Below are 18,651 nucleotides of genomic sequence, written 5' to 3'. Positions count from 1 at the left end.
GTGGATGAAAGCATGTGAATGATGGGTGGATGAAAGCGTGTGAAGCTCTCAGAGGCGAAGGTGAAATCATTTGTTTCTCGGTGCTATTGAAAAAAAAAAAGGAAAACAATTAATATTTGACAATCATGCATATCAGATCAAAAATAGTTGTTCCTGGTGAAGATACTTTAATTCTATGATGGATAATATGACAGAATTAAGCGTTAAATTTAGGAGAAATCCAATTAATACATAGTTGGGAAAGGCATGTTTTAATATCCTGATGTGAAAAACGAGGGGATTTGAAAAACAAAACACTCAGTTTCATCTGTTTAGGTTTAATATTATCAGGAAACGTTACAGAGCATAGCCTCAGAACACTGGATGACTAAGTTGTGGAGGATACGTCGTTGATTTACACCAGCTGACAATGATTTTGAGAAATTCCAAACAAATGAGGGAGAGAGGGGCTGGAGCATGGCTGGAACAATGTTTTGATGACAACTTGCAATCGAAAGGCAGCATCTTGATGTTTTCTTCTTGAAGCTTTCTAAATTACAACATTGACGTGTGCCTCAACTTTGTGTGCGTGTGTGTGCGTGTGTGTGTGTGTGCGTCAGTTAAGCAGGCTTGGATGTAAGCCCTGCAGTCAGAGGATATTAACAGGAGTGGGAGGGCTTCAGGACATGAGTCCCTGAGGGGGGATGAGTGTGTCCTGTTATGACTGTATGAACCTTCAGTAACCTTTGTGTTGGAGGAAACTGTGGGGGCTTCAGCGAAGTGGTCTCACTCCTGATTCCCGTCATGTGGAGAAAAATACCGGCAAGGAGGCGGGAGTAAGTTTACTCATTTCATCACGCGACTGCTGAAAGATGTTATCAGAAAAGATGGTGCGTACACTGCAAAATTCTATCTAAAAAATGTATTAAACTCTTGTTGGCGAAAGAGGAGCTTGTGTGGCTTTTTCATGTATTTACAACCCAAGTGTGTACAGCTCATCAACATGAAAGCATTCAGTTATTGTAGTAATGATTCACATAAAGGCCTCGGTATATTACTGTATGTTACTGTACAGTACGCTTCGGGCAGAGCTTAGCAGTTGGCAAGTAAGTAAGAAAAGTTTATTTATAAAGTGCTTTTCATAGATAAAAAACACAAAGTGCTGTACATAAAATGGGTGCAACAAAATAGAACATAAAAATTTCAGAAAATAGAGTAAAAGTGATAAAAGTATTTAACCAAAAGCTTTCTTAAATGGGTCGCCCCCGGGTTTTAAAGCAGGTCTTTGCGACCTTTGGGAGACTCTGGCCTAAAGATCGGAGGGTGACGGAGGATTGGAGGGTGACTGAGGATGGGAGGGTGACTCTGAGGATGGGAGGATGAGTCTGAGGATTGGAGGATGAGTCTGAGGATGGGAGGGTGACGGAGGATTGGAGGGTGACTCTGAGGATGGGAGGGTGACTCTGAGGATGGGAGGATGAGTCTGAGGATGGGAGGGTGACTCTGAGGATGGGAGGATGAGTCTGAGGATGGGAGGGTGACTCTGAGGATGGGAGGATGAGTCTGAGGATGGGAGGGTGACTCTGAGGATGGGAGGGTGACTCTGAGGATGGGAGGGTGACTCTGAGGATGGGAGGGTGACTCTGAGGATGGGAGGGTGACTCTGAGGATGGGAGGGTGACTCTGAGGATGGGAGGATGAGTCTGAGGATGGGAGGGTGACTCTGAGGATCAGAGGTTGACTCTGAGGATGGGAGGATGAGTCTGAGGATGGGAGGGTGACCCTGAGGATGGGAGGGTGACTCTGAGGATGGGAGGATGAGTCTGAGGATGGGAAGGTGACTCTGAGGATGGGAGGGTGACTCTGAGGATGGGAGGGTGACCCTGAGGATCAGAGGTTGACTCTGAGGATGGGAGGATGAGTCTGAGGATGGGAGGGTGACTCTGAGGATGGGAGGGTGACTCTGAGGATGGGAGGATGAGTCTGAGGATGGGAGGGTGACTCTGAGGATGGGAGGGTGACTCTGAGGATGGGAGGGTGACTCTGAGGATGGGAGGGTGACTCTGAGGATGGGAGGGTGACCCTGAGGATCAGAGGTTGACTCTGAGGATGGGAGGGTGACTCTGAGGATGGGAGGATGAGTCTGAGGATGGGAGGGTGACTCTGAGGATGGGAGGGTGACTCTGAGGATGGGAGGGTGACTCTGAGGATGGGAGGGTGACTCTGAGGATGGGAGGGTGACCCTGAGGATCAGAGGTTGACTCTGAGGATGGGAGGATGAGTCTGAGGATGGGAGGGTGACTCTGAGGATGGGAGGGTGACCCTGAGGATGGGAGGGTGACCCTGAGGATGGGAGGGTGACTCTGAGGATGGGAGGGTGACTCTGAGGATGGGAGGATGAGTCTGAGGATGGGAGGGTGACTCTGAGGATGGGAGGGTGACTCTGAGGATGGGAGGGTGACTCTGAGGATGGGAGGGTGACTCTGAGGATGGGAGGGTGACCCTGAGGATCAGAGGTTGACTCTGAGGATGGGAGGGTGACTCTGAGGATGGGAGGATGAGTCTGAGGATGGGAGGGTGACTCTGAGGATGGGAGGGTGACTCTGAGGATCAGAGGTTGACTCTGAGGATGGGAGGATGAGTCTGAGGATGGGAGGGTGACTCTGAGGATGGGAGGGTGACTCTGAGGATCAGAGGTTGACTCTGAGGATGGGAGGGTGACTCTGAGGATGGGAGGGTGACTCTGAGGATGGGAGGGTGACCCTGAGGATCAGAGGTTGACTCTGAGGATGGGAGGATGAGTCTGAGGATGGGAGGGTGACTCTGAGGATGGGAGGGTGACCCTGAGGATGGGAGGGTGACTCTGAGGATGGGAGGGTGACCCTGAGGATCAGAGGTTGACTCTGAGGATGGGAGGATGAGTCTGAGGATGGGAGGGTGACTCTGAGGATGGGAGGGTGACTCTGAGGATGGGAGGGTGACCCTGAGGATGGGAGGGTGACTCTGAGGATGGGAGGATGAGTCTGAGGATGGGAGGGTGACTCTGAGGATGGGAGGGTGACTTTGAGGATGGGAGGGTGACTCTAAGGATGGGAGGGCGTCTCAGCATGTCCTAATGTACTGAGGGGCCTGATCATGCAGTGCCCGCAATGTGAGAATTAAAATTTTAAAGTCAATTTTAAATTTGAGTGGGAGCCAATGAAGATTTGATAAAATGGGGGGTGATGTGGGCTGTTGTGGTCGAACCTGTCAAAAGTCTAGTCTTTTGTTTGACCTCGGAGTCTGCCGAGGACGGTTTGATTGAAGAGAGTGAAAATGGAACTGTAGGTGTCAATGCGAGACAAAATGAAAGCATGATGATCATTTCAAGGTCTGGTTCTGACATCATCCTCCTACTTTAGAGAGATTTCTCAGGAGGTAAAAGCAGTTTGTGGTCAGCTGGTGGGAGACACAACCTGATCAAACCAAACCCAAAGGTTCCTGAGGCTGGTTCTAACGGTGGAGCTCAGGGCACCACGGTGACTTTTGATTAGGGTAATCTTTATACCAGGGGCAATGGCTCAGAACACAACTGTCGTCTAAACGGATCCCAATAATGCAACAGAAGAAAAAAGATCAAACCTTTATTACGATTGCACAACTCAAATTAGGTCTCTATGGAAAGACAGAAAAGAATCTAATCAAGGACCCCCGATTCAAGCAGTTCTGGGCAATAAGAAAATAGACTGAATAAGAAACAAGCTGAGAAATCCATGGCTAAAATTTCAACTTCAAATTTGGAACTCAAATCAAATAAACCAGAATATAAACTACGAGACAAATGATGACTAAATAGGTGGAGTGCACAGGACCCAGACTTTAAGCCTAATCAAATTGACTATTAGGGCTGCTCCATTATGGAAAAAATGGCTGGGTTTCTGCTCTGTAGTATTTTGTTGTACCAGCGTGTGGCGCTGCACTCTCACGTTAGGGAGAGAGAGAGAGAGAGAGAGAGAGAAGTAGAGTTACTGAGAAGTGTGGATTCATGGAGAATAAAGTTTGGATTTCCTTGTTCAACACGCCACATCCGACTACCATTCATCAGCTCTACAACATCATCCTTTTTCCTCCTGCAGAGGAATTCTGAGATCGTCTGGAGCCAAAATCCTCATCACAATTAAAATGTGCTTAATTGAGCAGCCCTATGTACTCCAGATTTAAAACATGGATAAACAAAGGAATTATAACATGATACACAATAAACTGACTTCAAGACCCTCAAAAAGAATTCTCTCTTGAACAACATTTTTACAGATACTTATAATAATTATGGAATTATTACGATAAATGCAATGAAGAATAGCCAATAGATCTGGAAGATCCAGTACTAAAAGAAATCCCCAGGGCAGACCCAGGTTAACCAGATGAAGGTGTCATTTCAAGACTGTACAAAAGCTTGTTGCTTTTGTGCTTCTTGAACGCCGCCTCATTTGGACGCTTGGCCAAAAAAAGCTTGTTACATGAACCGGCGTTCTCATGTGGATGGCCCCTCAGTTGATTTAAACATGGACATCTTTATTAAGACATGGTCAAAGCAGGTTTCCTATATGGGGAAGAGGCAAACTGGTTTCAGAGTTGAACCAGATTAGGAGGCTGCAAGGTAATCTCTTCAAAGGTGCTGGAATTTAATTTTTTTTTGTTCTAATGTTAGAGTATTGATGCTGAGTTGGTTTTAATGTCTGTTCTACTGTCATTCCTTTGAGGCGAATACTGACAATTACATGAATGTACACAATGCTCAGAGAAAAAAAGAAAAGTAATTGAATACAATTCAATTAATGCACCGGCAGTTAAAGTCTTTCCACCTGTGGCTGAACCCTCCTCTGGTTTCAGGTGTCTCCTCATTCTGTCCTTCATCTTGAATCATTCCCTCTGCATCTCATCAAACTCCACCGTCGCCGCCGTCAGTATTCGTGATGTGTTCCGTGTTGTCAGTTTCCATTTTGTTTCATTCACGTCAGGTTTGTCCTCGTCTGCTTGTTTTGTTGCGCCTGTTTATCAAAGTTTATTCTCTTCTGTCTGTTTTTAACCCAGTTTGATCTACGTCTGGTTTTGAGCTGCTGCCCTCTTTATGTGAGCGATCACCTGGGTACTGACCGAGGACGGAGCATCGGTCTGACCTGGAGCTGAGACACTTAAACTCCAGTTTAACTGGAACTCTGAGCTGTGCTACATGCTGAAGAGTGTCGGAGCTCACACACCAATGATCCTACACGATTCATATATGACTTATTAACCGTCCTCAGGTCCCTCAGGAGAGCAGTCTGTCTACCTACTGCTCTATGTGCACTGTTCACGGCTGTTGGAGGTTTGATGCAGAGGCTGTGCAAAGGTGGTTCGGGGCAATGTATGGCCTGCATTTGAGTAGAAATTAGGCTTTATGGTAGGACTGGGTGATATGGACTGAAATCAATATCAGGATATATTGAGCAGTTCACCTCGATAATGCTAAATGGACGACAACTGCTCCACTGCGCCCCCTGCACAAAAAAATGTTTGTCCACTAGATGTAGCAGTTATATTGATAGCATGACTCCCCTGGACCTATTTATTGCCACTTTAAAGGACTGTAAAACTACACTGTCTGAAAATAAATGAAGAAAATACAAATGAAGTACTTCTAGTTAAGATGTATTGAAGTACAGATGACTTGAAATGAGAAGGACAGAGCAGATTATACCAAGACTTCGTCTGTATTGCACCTGTAAACAGGGGATTTCTCCACAGTGAGATGAAAAAAGACCTATCTAACCTCATTCTCCTGAAAGAACTTAGATATTTTATGTGTAAAATGACTTTTCACGTCCAGCCCGACGGACGGCCCGTCATGACAAGTCGTTCCGCCCAGGATGGATTCCCGCAGCTCGCGTCACTCTGTCCACTGATTGTAAATACGGACGATTTACTTCCATGGCTTCTAAAGCTGTTCACTTCTCCGCTACAACTTGTGAACCTCCTCCATCGCCTCCTCTATCCATTTTGGTTACAGACTGGATGGGTGGAGTCACGTCTCTCACGCAGTACAGCGTCTTAAAGCGACAGGCTACCTACACACACTCAAAACCAACCTTTCTTTTTCTTTTCTTTTTTTTTTAAACAACAAATATATCAACATGAGCAAAATGACCTCGGTAATTTAAGTACATTTCAGTATCAGTAAATTTTCGGTTTATAGCCCAGGCCTACTTTATGGAATTTAATAAGTATTCTGATTGGTACTCTGCATTGGCAAGTGGCCAAAGGTCAGTACTTGTCATTTAACTAATTAGTGTCGGTGCGTCCCCACAGTGAATAGATAATTCATGTTGTTAAAATCCTATAAAAACAATGAAAAATACTAAATGACAGATTTATAAAGGAGATGATGTGAGATGTGCTACTACGTAATTGAATCATCTTAATTAATGGACATTGTTGGTATGTAAATAAAATGTAAATAGAAATAATGATTATTCCTGATATAGCTTGAGACCAAATTGTTTTTTTTTAATGTCAATATAAGTAAAAAATACAACAGTTCAAGGTCCAAAATAACTACAAATTTCAAATAGAGATCAATTAAGCAATCAATGTTTTGCCTGTGGATTTGTTTAAAATGAACAATGAGTGAGTTAACCTGATCCAGTTGCTTTGAAATAAGTGAGTGCTTTAGCCAAATTATCAAAAGATCATTTGAACATCTGGCAGCACTTACTAAAAGTTTGTCGTTGACGTCCTTGAGAAGCTCTTGGCTCAATTGTACAGTCGTATTGACAAAAGTGTAAATTTGGATTTTTCCCCACTTTGTGTGAGTTTTGGATTTTCTGAGATATAAACTGGGCAGGATTGTGAACTTCTCATGTGAAATAAATGTTTCTATCTTTTTCTAAATGTGGTAGAAAATGTAATCTGATCAGTGTCATTGTTGACTGGTACACGAGTGTATAAGTTGAATGATGAATAACAGAAGCGTCACTCACCTTGCGGTCCTCCTTAAAGAGCTCTGCTGCTGTGGTGAAGTGAGGCACAGCGTTTTTACAGTGAGGACACCCTGAAGAATACGACACAGAAATCACACGCTGTTACAGATATTTACACCCACACTGTAAACCTTGCTTCCAGTCCTGCACACAAGCTTTTACATGGAGCATATAAACACCTATTATTGACAGATGTAAGCAAAATCCCTTCACTACATAATTTCTCCATCACCTCTGGTCATGCAGACTGTAGTTATCAACAGGCAATTAGTCACAAGGTCACATGCACGCTATGAGAGGCTGTAGATCTCTTTATCGACGCCATAAACACGACCTCTGGAATCCAATAACCGTCTATATACAGAATGTCAATACCCACAAATCACATTTATAGACAACTTCTTCACTTTGAGTGTGTGGATTCATTTAACACAGAGGTGCATCACTCTGAACAAGGACAGCTGGTGGATGTCTTCCTGTCTCCCATATCGACTCGTCCATGTGATGAAATGTCTACCAACAGCCAAAAATCTAGAGGAAAACTTTTACATGTTTTTACTTTTACATCATTCAGCTGCAACATTTATTTGAAATAAGAAGGTTCTTCAATATGATTTACACTGGTGGAAATCCATTTTATAGCCACGAATACAGTTTATTCTCTGTTGCATCTCAAACTAGACACTAACTCAAACATGTTGGAGTTCAGCAGCCGGACTGGTAAAATACTGACAACCTTTTCTTTGGAGATGTGATGAAAATGGCTATATTTTCCAAATATTTACTACTGAAAATGACAACAAAAATCAATGTTTTCTTTGCAATTTGGTAGTTTGGTAGCCGGATTGGAGCCTCTTGCAGGCCACTTTTGGCCATGTGTTGGATGCCCCTCTACTAAATTCACTTCAACAAGACAGCTCTGCCAGCATATATTTACTTTTCCTTTCGTAAAATGCTTCTCTAAGCCGCATTTCACCTTTTTCTTTCCTCTAAGAGGCCTCAAACCTTTAAAGCTTCTTGTAGAACCCCAAAGATTGTGCATAATAACGCAGCAGTACATTGTATGGGGACATTCCTGTCTTCATGTTTCTCTTGTCATGTAGGTTTCTTAGCAATATAGAAAAGGAAGGTCTGTAGCTGATAGTGAGTGCTGCCTTTCTCATTTCTCAGCACAGGTTGGTGCTACTGATGTATGTCTGAAGCATCTGTACAGACACAGAGGAGGCCGGTTGGCCTGTTGACCCTGACCTCGACCAACAACAATGAAGTACAGTGACAAATACTGCTTGGAAAGTAGATTGACGAATAACCCAGAAATTTCATTCGCTGTTGACATTTCACTGTATTTTGCACCATAAGGTTGTTATATAGCAGGCCAAGGAGAACATAAACATAACACAATTTGTGCTCCCCACTCCTTTAACCTCCAAGAAGGCCAGCAAGCCACATAGGTCTTAAATAACTAAGTAAGCCCTTGATTTTGCTTGGGAACTGAGCAGTGCAGAAAACAACAAAGATACACTCACTGGCCCTAAACCTGACTATCAAAAGAGGAGAAAGAGATAAAAAATTCTCTAAACTGAACTCCTTCCTTTAAAAAAACAGGAGGAATATATGGCAAAGCCAAATAACAATGGCTTCTCACTAAGAAAACAGCTCACAGTGCTCACAAGAAAATAATACTCCACTCTAATTGTTTATCGCTTCTAAGTTAACGCAGTTCATCAAGTTATATTAACACCACTCTTCTCTCTGCAGGTATTGGCACACAAGATACACACATACAATCTACACACTGGGTTTATTGGTTGTGAAAAGGTGGATGAAAGCTGAGAGCTTGTGGCAGCGGACAGTGTAGAACCCCTCCAACTTGCAGTGAACAAGTCCGGTGTCTGTGGTTGTCTCCTGCCAGCTCAATCATTCACTTGCCTCACAGCAACCGATCGGATGCCAATACACAAACGAGAAAAATGGCTCAACAGCGCCACCTGCAAAATTTTAAAACTCCAGCCCCCAGATACTGTTTCACCTCAAACTACGAAAGTCGGCACACAAATGTAACACTGCAAGTATTGTGTCAATTTAGTGCCAAAAACACAAGAGCATAAAAACTGCAACCGCGCAGTTAGACCACTTTCTGCGCTCACTGTCTCCGACTGTGGCTCCTGTGATATTGCCGCATGCAGTGATGTTGAGTTTTGGCACTTTGTGGGCAGGCATTGTATAGACAGCCTCGTAATCCCTCCTCCTGTCTGTTAGGCCATTTTAAACATCACTGTTTCTTGGTCAGAGGTACACTATCAAGGCTGAGCAAGTCAAGGCCCCTGCAGATTCTCATAAGAACCCATAACAACAACAAGAAATGTCGGGCAATGACGTCAGCCAGCTGCTGGAAAAAATGCTTTTTCACCAGGAGAGTTCATTCGAAGAAGCTGTCGAACTGACCTCTCACAGCAAGCCACGCCCCTCACAGCAGGCCACACCCCCTCATAGCAGCCACACATTTGTGAAGCAGCGTTTTAACGACTAACTGCACAGCTTATTTCTCACTTTCTTTCTTTTTTTTTTTTTTTTTTTGCACAATCTGAATGTTTATTGACATTCAGCTGTCTAAATACAACAAAGCAATGTCTGTATTGAACTTTATCTTGACTTCGGGTAGTTTAACTACTTGTAGGAACACTGTTGATGACACACAAAAGACATGGTCTCTTATTTCTCACTTTCAATGTTTTCAGAAACACAATTCTCTCAACTGTTTCAGGAATAAAAGAGAAAGTTGATGATGGTCCGGTTTTAACTACAGGAACTAACCGCTTTTTCGTGATGCGTTCAAGTGCATCATGTAACTCTCAACTCTGATATTTTCATGAGCTGCGGGGCTCATACAGTAGCGAGGTTACAAGCTAAGGATGATTAAAATATGACTGATAGTTATTAGCCAGCTGGAACACGAATGTGTACAACACAGCAGTGCTTCGGCCCGGGCAGAACAGCTGAATCCAATTTCTTTGGCCAGAAAGAGCTCGCCGAAGGAAATTAAGTCATTTTGTTCAGCAGGACCCTGCACTGCCAAACATTCTTTTTGTTCTTATGGAGTATGAATCAGCCTTTAGTCTTACACAGTTACCTCTCAGATTTCATTTGATTTTGTACTGGGAACAATGTATAGAGGTGGGGGTTTTTTTTGTTTTAAATTGTGCCAGTTAAACTGACTAATTTTCCTTAATTTGGTTGTTCACAGAAACGTAAATCAGCTTTTTTAAAGTAACATTAAAATCCTAATCATTCATTCTATTGATAGTCTGCCATTAATTATATGACCGGGAAACAGCGACGTTTAAAGTGACCAATCTGAAAGGAGGAGGGATTACTAGGCCACTTGTGTTTTTCTCATCTTTAACTCGCTGGAGCTATTTTCAATGACGGAATCATTCCTCAGTCTCCCCGCGGCTTAGGTGGGGTTCACATACTGAACAACGTGGGTCCTGGCCAGAAGCTCCACGTCACATACATGCAATGTTTTAAACCCAGGATATCATGACATCCAGCTTCACAGGGCACAGCCGTGACTGCATTGAGTTCCTGTGTTTATCACTACAGCAGAGTGTATGAACCTTAACACTCACTGAAAACTGCCAATTATAGACGAGCCTTTGAGGATTTACTTCAGATCTTTGTGAAGGAGGCTCACTTCCAAAGCAATTTGTTAGTTAGCAGCTGTGGAGCCGAGTGGATGATGCAGACACTTACAGGGTGCATAGAACATCACCAGACCGTGCCTCTTCTTCTTCAGAGCCTCTCGGAAATCTTCGGATCCAAGATGGCTGACGCTGGACGGTTTGTCCTCCCAGGACTGCTCCGGTGGAGGAGGCGCCTGCGGACTGCGTGTGAGAGTGCAAATTAAAGCTATTTGTGACAAGGCTTTGAAAAAAAGCATGTAAAACACTTTGCAACGTTTTTTCCCAGAGAGAAGTGAGTCATGATGATTTAATGGAACTCACACTGAATGGGAATTTATGTGAGCTTAATGTAAAATGCCGTCTTGACCTCTGATTGCGTCTTTATGCAGACTATATTTTCCACGGTGGGGTTGATGTCACTACAGCTTTGACAAAAAGGAGTCTGCTCCAGTGAATGCAAACCTTGAAAAACAACACTGAAGCTAATCAATGCTTCCGAGCTTCAGGAGTGTGAGTGTGATGTGTTGATGGTGCACCCGACACAAACAGGTACAGTGAGCTGTGTGACTCACTTGTGCATGAACTCGATGATCTTGTCTTTGTTGCGGAGCTGCGGCAACGTGTACTTGTCTTCACCTTTCTCAAAATACTTCACAGTGGGGAAACCAGAGATCTTAAAACGATCCCCCACAGCTTTGTGCACCGTGGTATCCACTGCTGCTAACACACCGGGACTCTGGGGAGAGAAACACAACAACATCAACAAAGACCCATAGAGCACTTTAAGCCAGGCTGAAAAATGACAGCTAAAGTTTTTTCTCCATGTAGAGGTGGCTCACAACCTTTACGGGTTGTAAGAGGGAGGGGAGGGAAGAGGCTGTAAAAATTAGCTAAACATTCTAAAGTTGACCTGGAAAAGGTGGAAAAATCACATGTTGACAGCACTGTGGGATGAGAATAGGAATAGGAATGCAATCAACTTATATTTAGCAGATGAAAAGAGGTCCATCTGGTTAAAAGTGAAAATAAGGCCCAGATTACGCAATGTTTCCAGTCAAAATGCATAATTTTTGCTTTTTCGTTTCTGAAAAGTTTGTCTTTGATGTGGCACAAAGTATAGGTGATGAAAACATTGATATTTTTTACAAAACCAAACAATTACAACAGAAAATATAACATAAATCCAATTTTAATGAAAACAGCACCTCACGGCATGGCTTTGAGGCGAATGCTAGTTAGCTATCTTTCATGGCAGTATCACAGACATCTCAGCTCGTGTTTTGTCCATGAATGCTAAGAAATTTGTTGTAATTTTTACCATTTGCTTGGTGATTTGGCGGCCGGATTTGTATCTCTTGTGGGCCCACGATTCTTGTGTTCGACACAATTTTGAGAAACAGTAGCTGGAAACAGCTTCATCTGACACCACAGAAAACAATCTGTTCAACTGACGGCCGTAGTCAGCAGCTCTACCGCTGTTTTAATGTACAACAGTAAAAAAAAAACCCCAAAAAACGAAGCTTTGGGGATCTTCAAAGCAGTAATTAGTTACTTGTGTGGCAACACGTGATAGTGTTTTTGGAGGTATGTTTCTATGTGGTCCGTGTTTGATGGCTTTTAAGAATAAATTAAGCATGATGAATAGTATTTTTCTAAGAAGCTCAGGGTAAGAGTGGCTCCCGTCCATCCATATGAGATAATGACTCGGCTTTTCCCATTGACCTCCAGTGCTGGGCAGAAAGCCACAAGGACAAGGTCCAAGCGGCGGGCAGGGGGGGGGGGACATTCATGGATGAGATAATTGCTACAGTCACCAGGCAGGAGTTTTGTAGGCCCTGCCCCTGGCTGGGGAGGTTAGATTACCACGAGGGGACGGCATAGCAGAGAGGAGAGAGGTGAGGAACACGCCCGACTAATCAGAAACACATCGAGAACCGGACTGTCGGCCAGCAGCCTGCAGGCCAGGAGGAGGGATTAGTGCGACCTGTTAATGAGGCACTGCCACAGGATTGTGTGTGTTCATCAGAGTGTGACATGAGAAACACACGGGCCGGTCGACATGCGCACTCTACACATGTAAACAAAACACAAACGGAGGTCGTGTCACTTACGTCTGAGCCCTTGTTGAGGATTTCAGCTGCTTCGTCATACTCCGGCTTCATTTTCTTACAGTGGCCGCACCCTGAGAGAATAAAAGCAAAAATACAAAAATACATGAAAAGACGCTCCCTAAAAGATAACCATGCATAGTGAAATTAATTAAACTTGTAAATCAGTTGTAAATGAATCCCATTGTCAGCCAGCTCTAATGGCACGTTGAATAAAGCTGTCAAACCTGCGTGAGTAAGTAAGACATTTTCCTGATTACAAAATCACCTCTCAATCTTACAGAAGGTATAATGTACAGAAAAGGATAATCATATATTTCAAGAGAAATGGCACTGAACGCCCCCATGAGGTGATTTATTGGCATCATCGTTGAATCCACAGTCCGTTTGGATCAATGAGTCACCAGCTGTAATTCTCCTCTGCTCACTGGTTTGCTGGAGGGTTTAAGTGCCGTCATGCTGATGCTGGAGTCTCGCATGTTTAGAAGGAGTCTGATTAGCAACTGCATGTTAGGTATGAGTGTATCGGAGAAAACAAGGTCCAGACGAAAGGCCCTGTTTACGCGACACTTCAAGTGAAAACGCATTGTTTTCGTTTCAAAAAAGCTTAGCATTTCCACGGGAACACTTTGAAAATGATGAAAACGGAAAAATATAATTGCATTCCAAGGGCCAATGGTGGCCGGAGTCACTTAAAACACAAGTTTTCGAAATGCTGCGACTATGTCTCTATAGAAACGGGGGAGAACACAGGTTTCTAAAATGATCTGGCTCCTTTTCCGTGAAGACAGCGAAAATGCTGCTGCTGTGTAAACGGACATCGTTTACACTGGTTCAGTTCAGGTTCAGTGGTAGTTCAGCATCACCACTGAACCTGATTGTTTTTGGACTGTGGGTAGAAAAACTTGATGGCACACAGGGACAACAAACAATATCTGCATGGCAAGACCTTCGGATCCACCATTCACCAATCTGTATTTTAGAAAGCTTTTGCACAATTCGCTCCAATTCAAATAGTCTTAATTAAGAAGTAGAGCAGTTTTTTCCCATAAGGCTTGTGCTGCAACTGTTCTTTTAAACAAATGTTGGCTCTGAAGCGTCATGAACACCCTCAGTGTTTGTCGTCAGAGGAAAGTTACATATTGCATGGAGGCACCGGAAAACTTGTTTTTATATTCGGAGAGAATTTTTTTTTTCAAATTTGTACCACAACTTTTGTCTCACACTGTATACAAGGTGCTTTGTCTTAAGGTGTAATAAATATGCTGTTTGATCGGGGATGAGAAATGTGCTCATATCGCTGCTGTGCACAGATGCATGAAACAAACTTGGTCCATTTCCAAACTGGGTAAATTGCCCTTGTCATAACAGTTCAGGAATTCCTTTCTTCAATATACAAGGCAGCGCTGGCACAAGCTATAAATCAAGTGTGATATGCCTCGTGGGAAGGAAAAGCTGCTTCTCTTTCAACCAAGTCATTGTAGTGTGTGATCATGCAGATTGTGTTGCGGCTTGCCAGCAAACCAGAGTGACAAGAAGGACTTTGTCTGACCCTTGAAAGTGATGAGCAGGAGAGAAATCTGAATGTCCGTCCTGTGCCCTGCGCCGCTCTGCATTTGAAACAAGCCACGCATGAGGGCCACGATTAGGAGGCGAGGGGTGGGGAGGGCTCACAGAAAAAGACAGAAATATTGCTGAGTCAGACATAATGTGGGGGAGAAGAGCTGAGAGTTAGGAGAGTGAACAAACTGGCTACACACTGATACACAGTAGAAAAAATAAAAGATCTGCCTTTACTGTCAGGGTGTTGTGCGGTCATCTGGTGTCTGCGTCCACTGCAGCAATTTACTGGTCTAAATTCAGCATTCTGACTCAAACAGTTCCCAAACCGGAAATAAATGTAGTTTGGGAGTTCTCTCCAACTTCTAATTAGTAATCAGTGACTGTAAATGACTGTTTGTCCTGTGATGGACAAGTGAACACGCAAATGTGCATTAGGCCCCCATTTATACAAGAATGTGTTCAAGTGAAAATGCTAAACTTTTGGACACCCATAGTAAATAGTAGTTGTACACATGTTCAGTTGAGCCAGTCAGAACAACGTTTCCTCTGTGGTGTCACTTTGTACTTTTATTTTGACAGTCACCCTAAAAACAATCCAACTTAGTCGTCTGATCACTGGAATGGCCGTGTTCTCCCAGTGTTAATGTTTATAGTGTTTTGTTCTCTGTGTGCATGTGTTATTTTATTACAAAAACTAACAACAGCACCCACTCGTGGCCCAACATGAAAACTACATAATTTTCAGCATTTCCATATAAATGAACATCATTTTCAAAACAACATGTAAGCTTGAAACTTTTCTGAAATGAAAACACAAAAACAAAACGATTTCATTTGAAATGTCATGTAAACGAGGCCTCAATCTAGTCAGTAGTGAGACAATAGGAATAAAAGGGGTTAAAAATCAGACTTTGTGAACTTCGGATGCAACAGAAACAGCCAAACATTCGAGTAATCAAACATCATCATGTCACTTATTGTGTTTTTTCCCCCATCAGCCTTTGCTGAGATATGACCGTGGTTCGCTCCAATGCGCAGAGAGAGAAACTTTTGTTTTGGACCGGGACGTGATTGAGTCCACTCTGGGAAAACAGAGCATTCAGTCGGAGGTTTTGCCTCCGTAAGAACCTGCATGCAAACAACCCCCGCTGAGTACTGTTCAGAGGGTGGTGAGAATAGCCACACTGAGAGGTGGACAGAAATGCAAGCTGATGGCAGTGGCTGGGAGACCATTAATCTCACTGTGACAGCAGGGCCATTAAGAAACGGCACTGAAGCAGCAAGGCTGGGCATCTGTGCATATGTGTGTGTGCACGAGACAGAAAGACAGGTAATTGTGTGCAATAAATGTTACATCAGGGTGTGAAAGATGCGTTTGATTTGTTACAGGTAAACAGATACTTGAGTCCTGGCTTGTGTGTGTGTGTGTGTGTGTCAGCTGATCCTGATCTGAGAGTCTGGGTGACTGTCTGCTGTCTGCAGGGGGATTCACATGCGGTGAAAGCATCTGTGAAGCGGAGGTGCCGCTGCAGAGGAGGAAGCACCAGTTTGTTTGCTGCACTCACTTTATTCAATCATGTTGTTCCCGAAATATCAACATGATTTCCTTCTTGTTTTATACTTTAGCAGGCTCCCTGCCTCTACCAGTTGCACTTCTCCACTGTAACGTGTCCCGATTTTTAAATAAATGATTGTGGGAAATAGAAAATATGACAATGTGTTGGAGGTCCAGGCAAGTGAAAATATACTCAAGATTTTGTTTGGATACTAGAAACTCGAGTCAGAAGAAGCAGACGTAGAAAGAAAAAGTCGGAAAATATCCCGCGGGCAGATATGGAGTAGAGAGAAAGAAATAGTGAGGAAGACTCTCATTAATATCTGGTCTTAAGACTATATATCAGCTGTTTGTGGCTACCCATTAGCCACGAGCTAACAAACCTAGCCACCACAGGCTAAAGCAGCAGGACTTCCTCTTTCGATCCGGACCAATCAATGAGCTGTCTTTCTTCTGTACTTCCTCTCTGATCAGTGTTTGTTTCAGGCGACAGCGCCCCCTAACCAGCAGCTAGTGTAAGTGTGACGTTTTCCAGTGCCAGTTGTTTAAAAGTCAGTTATCGTTTAACCAGCCCTTAAATACATTAAACCGACTGCTAAATTTAACAGCAGTTTGTTCAAAACTGGGTTAACTTTAACCGGGTGTTATCTTGACGTTAAAGTTAATGCACCTCTGGACCTCCGCTAACTATTTAACAGTGGTTAACTGTCACCATGGCTAACGTAGGGATTTCTTAACTCACGAGGATCGCTAGGTACCAGTAATGTTGTGTTTGGCTATCAAAAATGATTAATAATTATCAAAGAGAGTTATGTTTTTGAAATGTTAATCTGATCTGTATCAGATACCTTGGAGCACCATCTGTTTAACAGGAACTGATAGCCAATTCAGTTCTATCAGTCTCATAAGATATACTAAACACTTAATTAGGAATTTGAATTAATAGTTAAATTAATTACAATTACCAGAATTAACAGTAAAGCTTGAAGGATTTTGGAGTTCTTGACACAGAAGAGGTCGACATTTCATTCACCTTTGTGCTCATTAATAACACAGCAAGTATGATTCCCCAATTTTTTTAAATTTACAATGAAAATAAATAAAACAGATTCTAACTACCGAGCTACAGCTTGGTGTGTGTGTGAGACGTGATGGAACTACAAAACAAGATGGCGGATCACAAGAAACTACATTCCAAATGGTGGTTACCAGAGAGCAGGAAGTCTGTCCTGGGTCTCGACCGTGTGCTGGGAGAACAATGGAACATGAAAGTTAGTCTTTAGCTTCTGCTTCCTGTTAAAGGAGAATTTCCAGATTGAGTTGATGTGAATGAGACTTTCTTTGTAAAACGTCAGGAGTCGTCAGATGGTGTTCAGTTACTGTGTGATGTTGTCTTTGATGTGATATGTGTAGGATTGTGAGTTAACTAGTTAGTAAAGCAAATATTAGCATGCAGACCCTGTGTCTGTGGCAGAGCTAACGTTGGTTTACAGGTTGATAACTGCTCCTATTATCATTATCAATAGAACTCAATCACTGTAATAGAATCCACACATCTTCATAAAAGCTAAACAGTTCTATGCATGGTTGGTTTTCCCTGGTTGATGGGAGATCAGACTCTGGGTGCTGGTCTCTGGATCCGGGGAAGGTCTGACCCTCATGGTCTGGTCAGCAGAGGAGTTGAGGAGTGAAGGCCTCTGGTTGCAGGCTCTGGTGTTAGCTATATGCTAATGCTGGGTGAGCTGCCTCCAGCAACCCACCTCCTCCACCAAAGAACAGGAGAAAAAGCCTTTTGTGAGCGTAGCTACTCGGACTCAGTTCCTCCCTGGTGTTCACCGGGCAAGACTCCTTGAGGAGTCACTTCCAAAGGCTTTTGCTGAAGGTTGGGGGATTCAAAAGTGTGAAATCATGAGAGCCTCACCTAATTGGTGACTGGCTGACTGCATGGGGGAAGTGTCTTTTGAGCAGAAAGTGAGGGAAGATTTGCATGTGCTGCTGTGGCAACAGGTCCCGCCACTGGGTCTGAATTCATATGTCGTAACTGTGTATCCCGACAAATGAAAATCGCCTTTCCCTCGAAATGAACAAACTTTCTGTGGTCTCGTGAGATCCCAACACTAACTAGTTAACAGTGGTGAACTCTCACCATGGCCGACTAGTTAACAGTGGTTAACTCTCACCATGGCGTTCACTGGCAGCACTGCGTTCATGATGCCAGTTCAAAAAAGGAAGGATTGGATTTCCTTAAATAATAGTAACCTCAAATTAATAACTGGAGTATTATATTTTTGCACCAATGCTGCTTCCGTCCCGTCATATTTGCAATTATGGAGCTTTGAGACCAAATGATATAGACCACCTTAGATTGTGGTGTTTTCTAACTAAAGCATGTGAAATACAGACATGTTAAACTCACCTTGGTCCATAAAGAGAGGACCTAATTCTCAGCACCACGTATTCCCTCTTTACCATAAATAAATGAGGCTGGGGCTTATCATACAACATCTGGACGTGTCTGAATCAAATGCTTCAACATCAGGAGGAATGGAGGTGTAGAATGATACAACGCAGCTCGATAGCCATTTCCAGGCAACCTATGTAAACACACGCTGATTAAAGTTCTTTTTCACATGAGGCCATTAAAAAACTAATTTTACGGCAAAAAAAATCCAGCTTTCCTTTACAGGAGTATGTAGTTTGTTTAGTAGTTACTAATGAACCAAAAGTATTGCTTCATTATAAATAAGTTCTATGGGCAGAGCATC

The 18,651-nt window shown here is 43.3% G+C and overlaps 1 protein-coding gene across 1 annotated transcript in view; it reads right to left on the bottom strand.

The window, feature by feature from the left end:
* pdia5 (protein disulfide isomerase family A, member 5) overlaps nt 1–18,651 on the bottom strand; it is a 147,415-nt gene that overhangs the window by 10,612 nt on the left and 118,152 nt on the right. The window contains exons 12-15 of the mRNA XM_080498412.1: nt 12,772–12,842; nt 11,233–11,396; nt 10,731–10,861; nt 6,978–7,048 (exon numbers count right to left, since the gene is read on the bottom strand). Of these exons, the coding sequence (XP_080354538.1) occupies nt 6,978–7,048; nt 10,731–10,861; nt 11,233–11,396; nt 12,772–12,842 (437 nt within the window). The remainder of the gene's footprint in view (nt 1–6,977; nt 7,049–10,730; nt 10,862–11,232; nt 11,397–12,771; nt 12,843–18,651) is intronic.

The sequence above is a fragment of the Blennius ocellaris genome, assembly GCF_963422515.1.
Source record: "Blennius ocellaris genome assembly, chromosome: 6".
Classification (NCBI taxonomy): Eukaryota; Metazoa; Chordata; class Actinopteri; order Blenniiformes; family Blenniidae; genus Blennius; species Blennius ocellaris.
The sequence above is the reverse complement of the archived record's forward strand: the minus strand, read 5'-3'. Positions and strand labels throughout refer to the sequence as shown.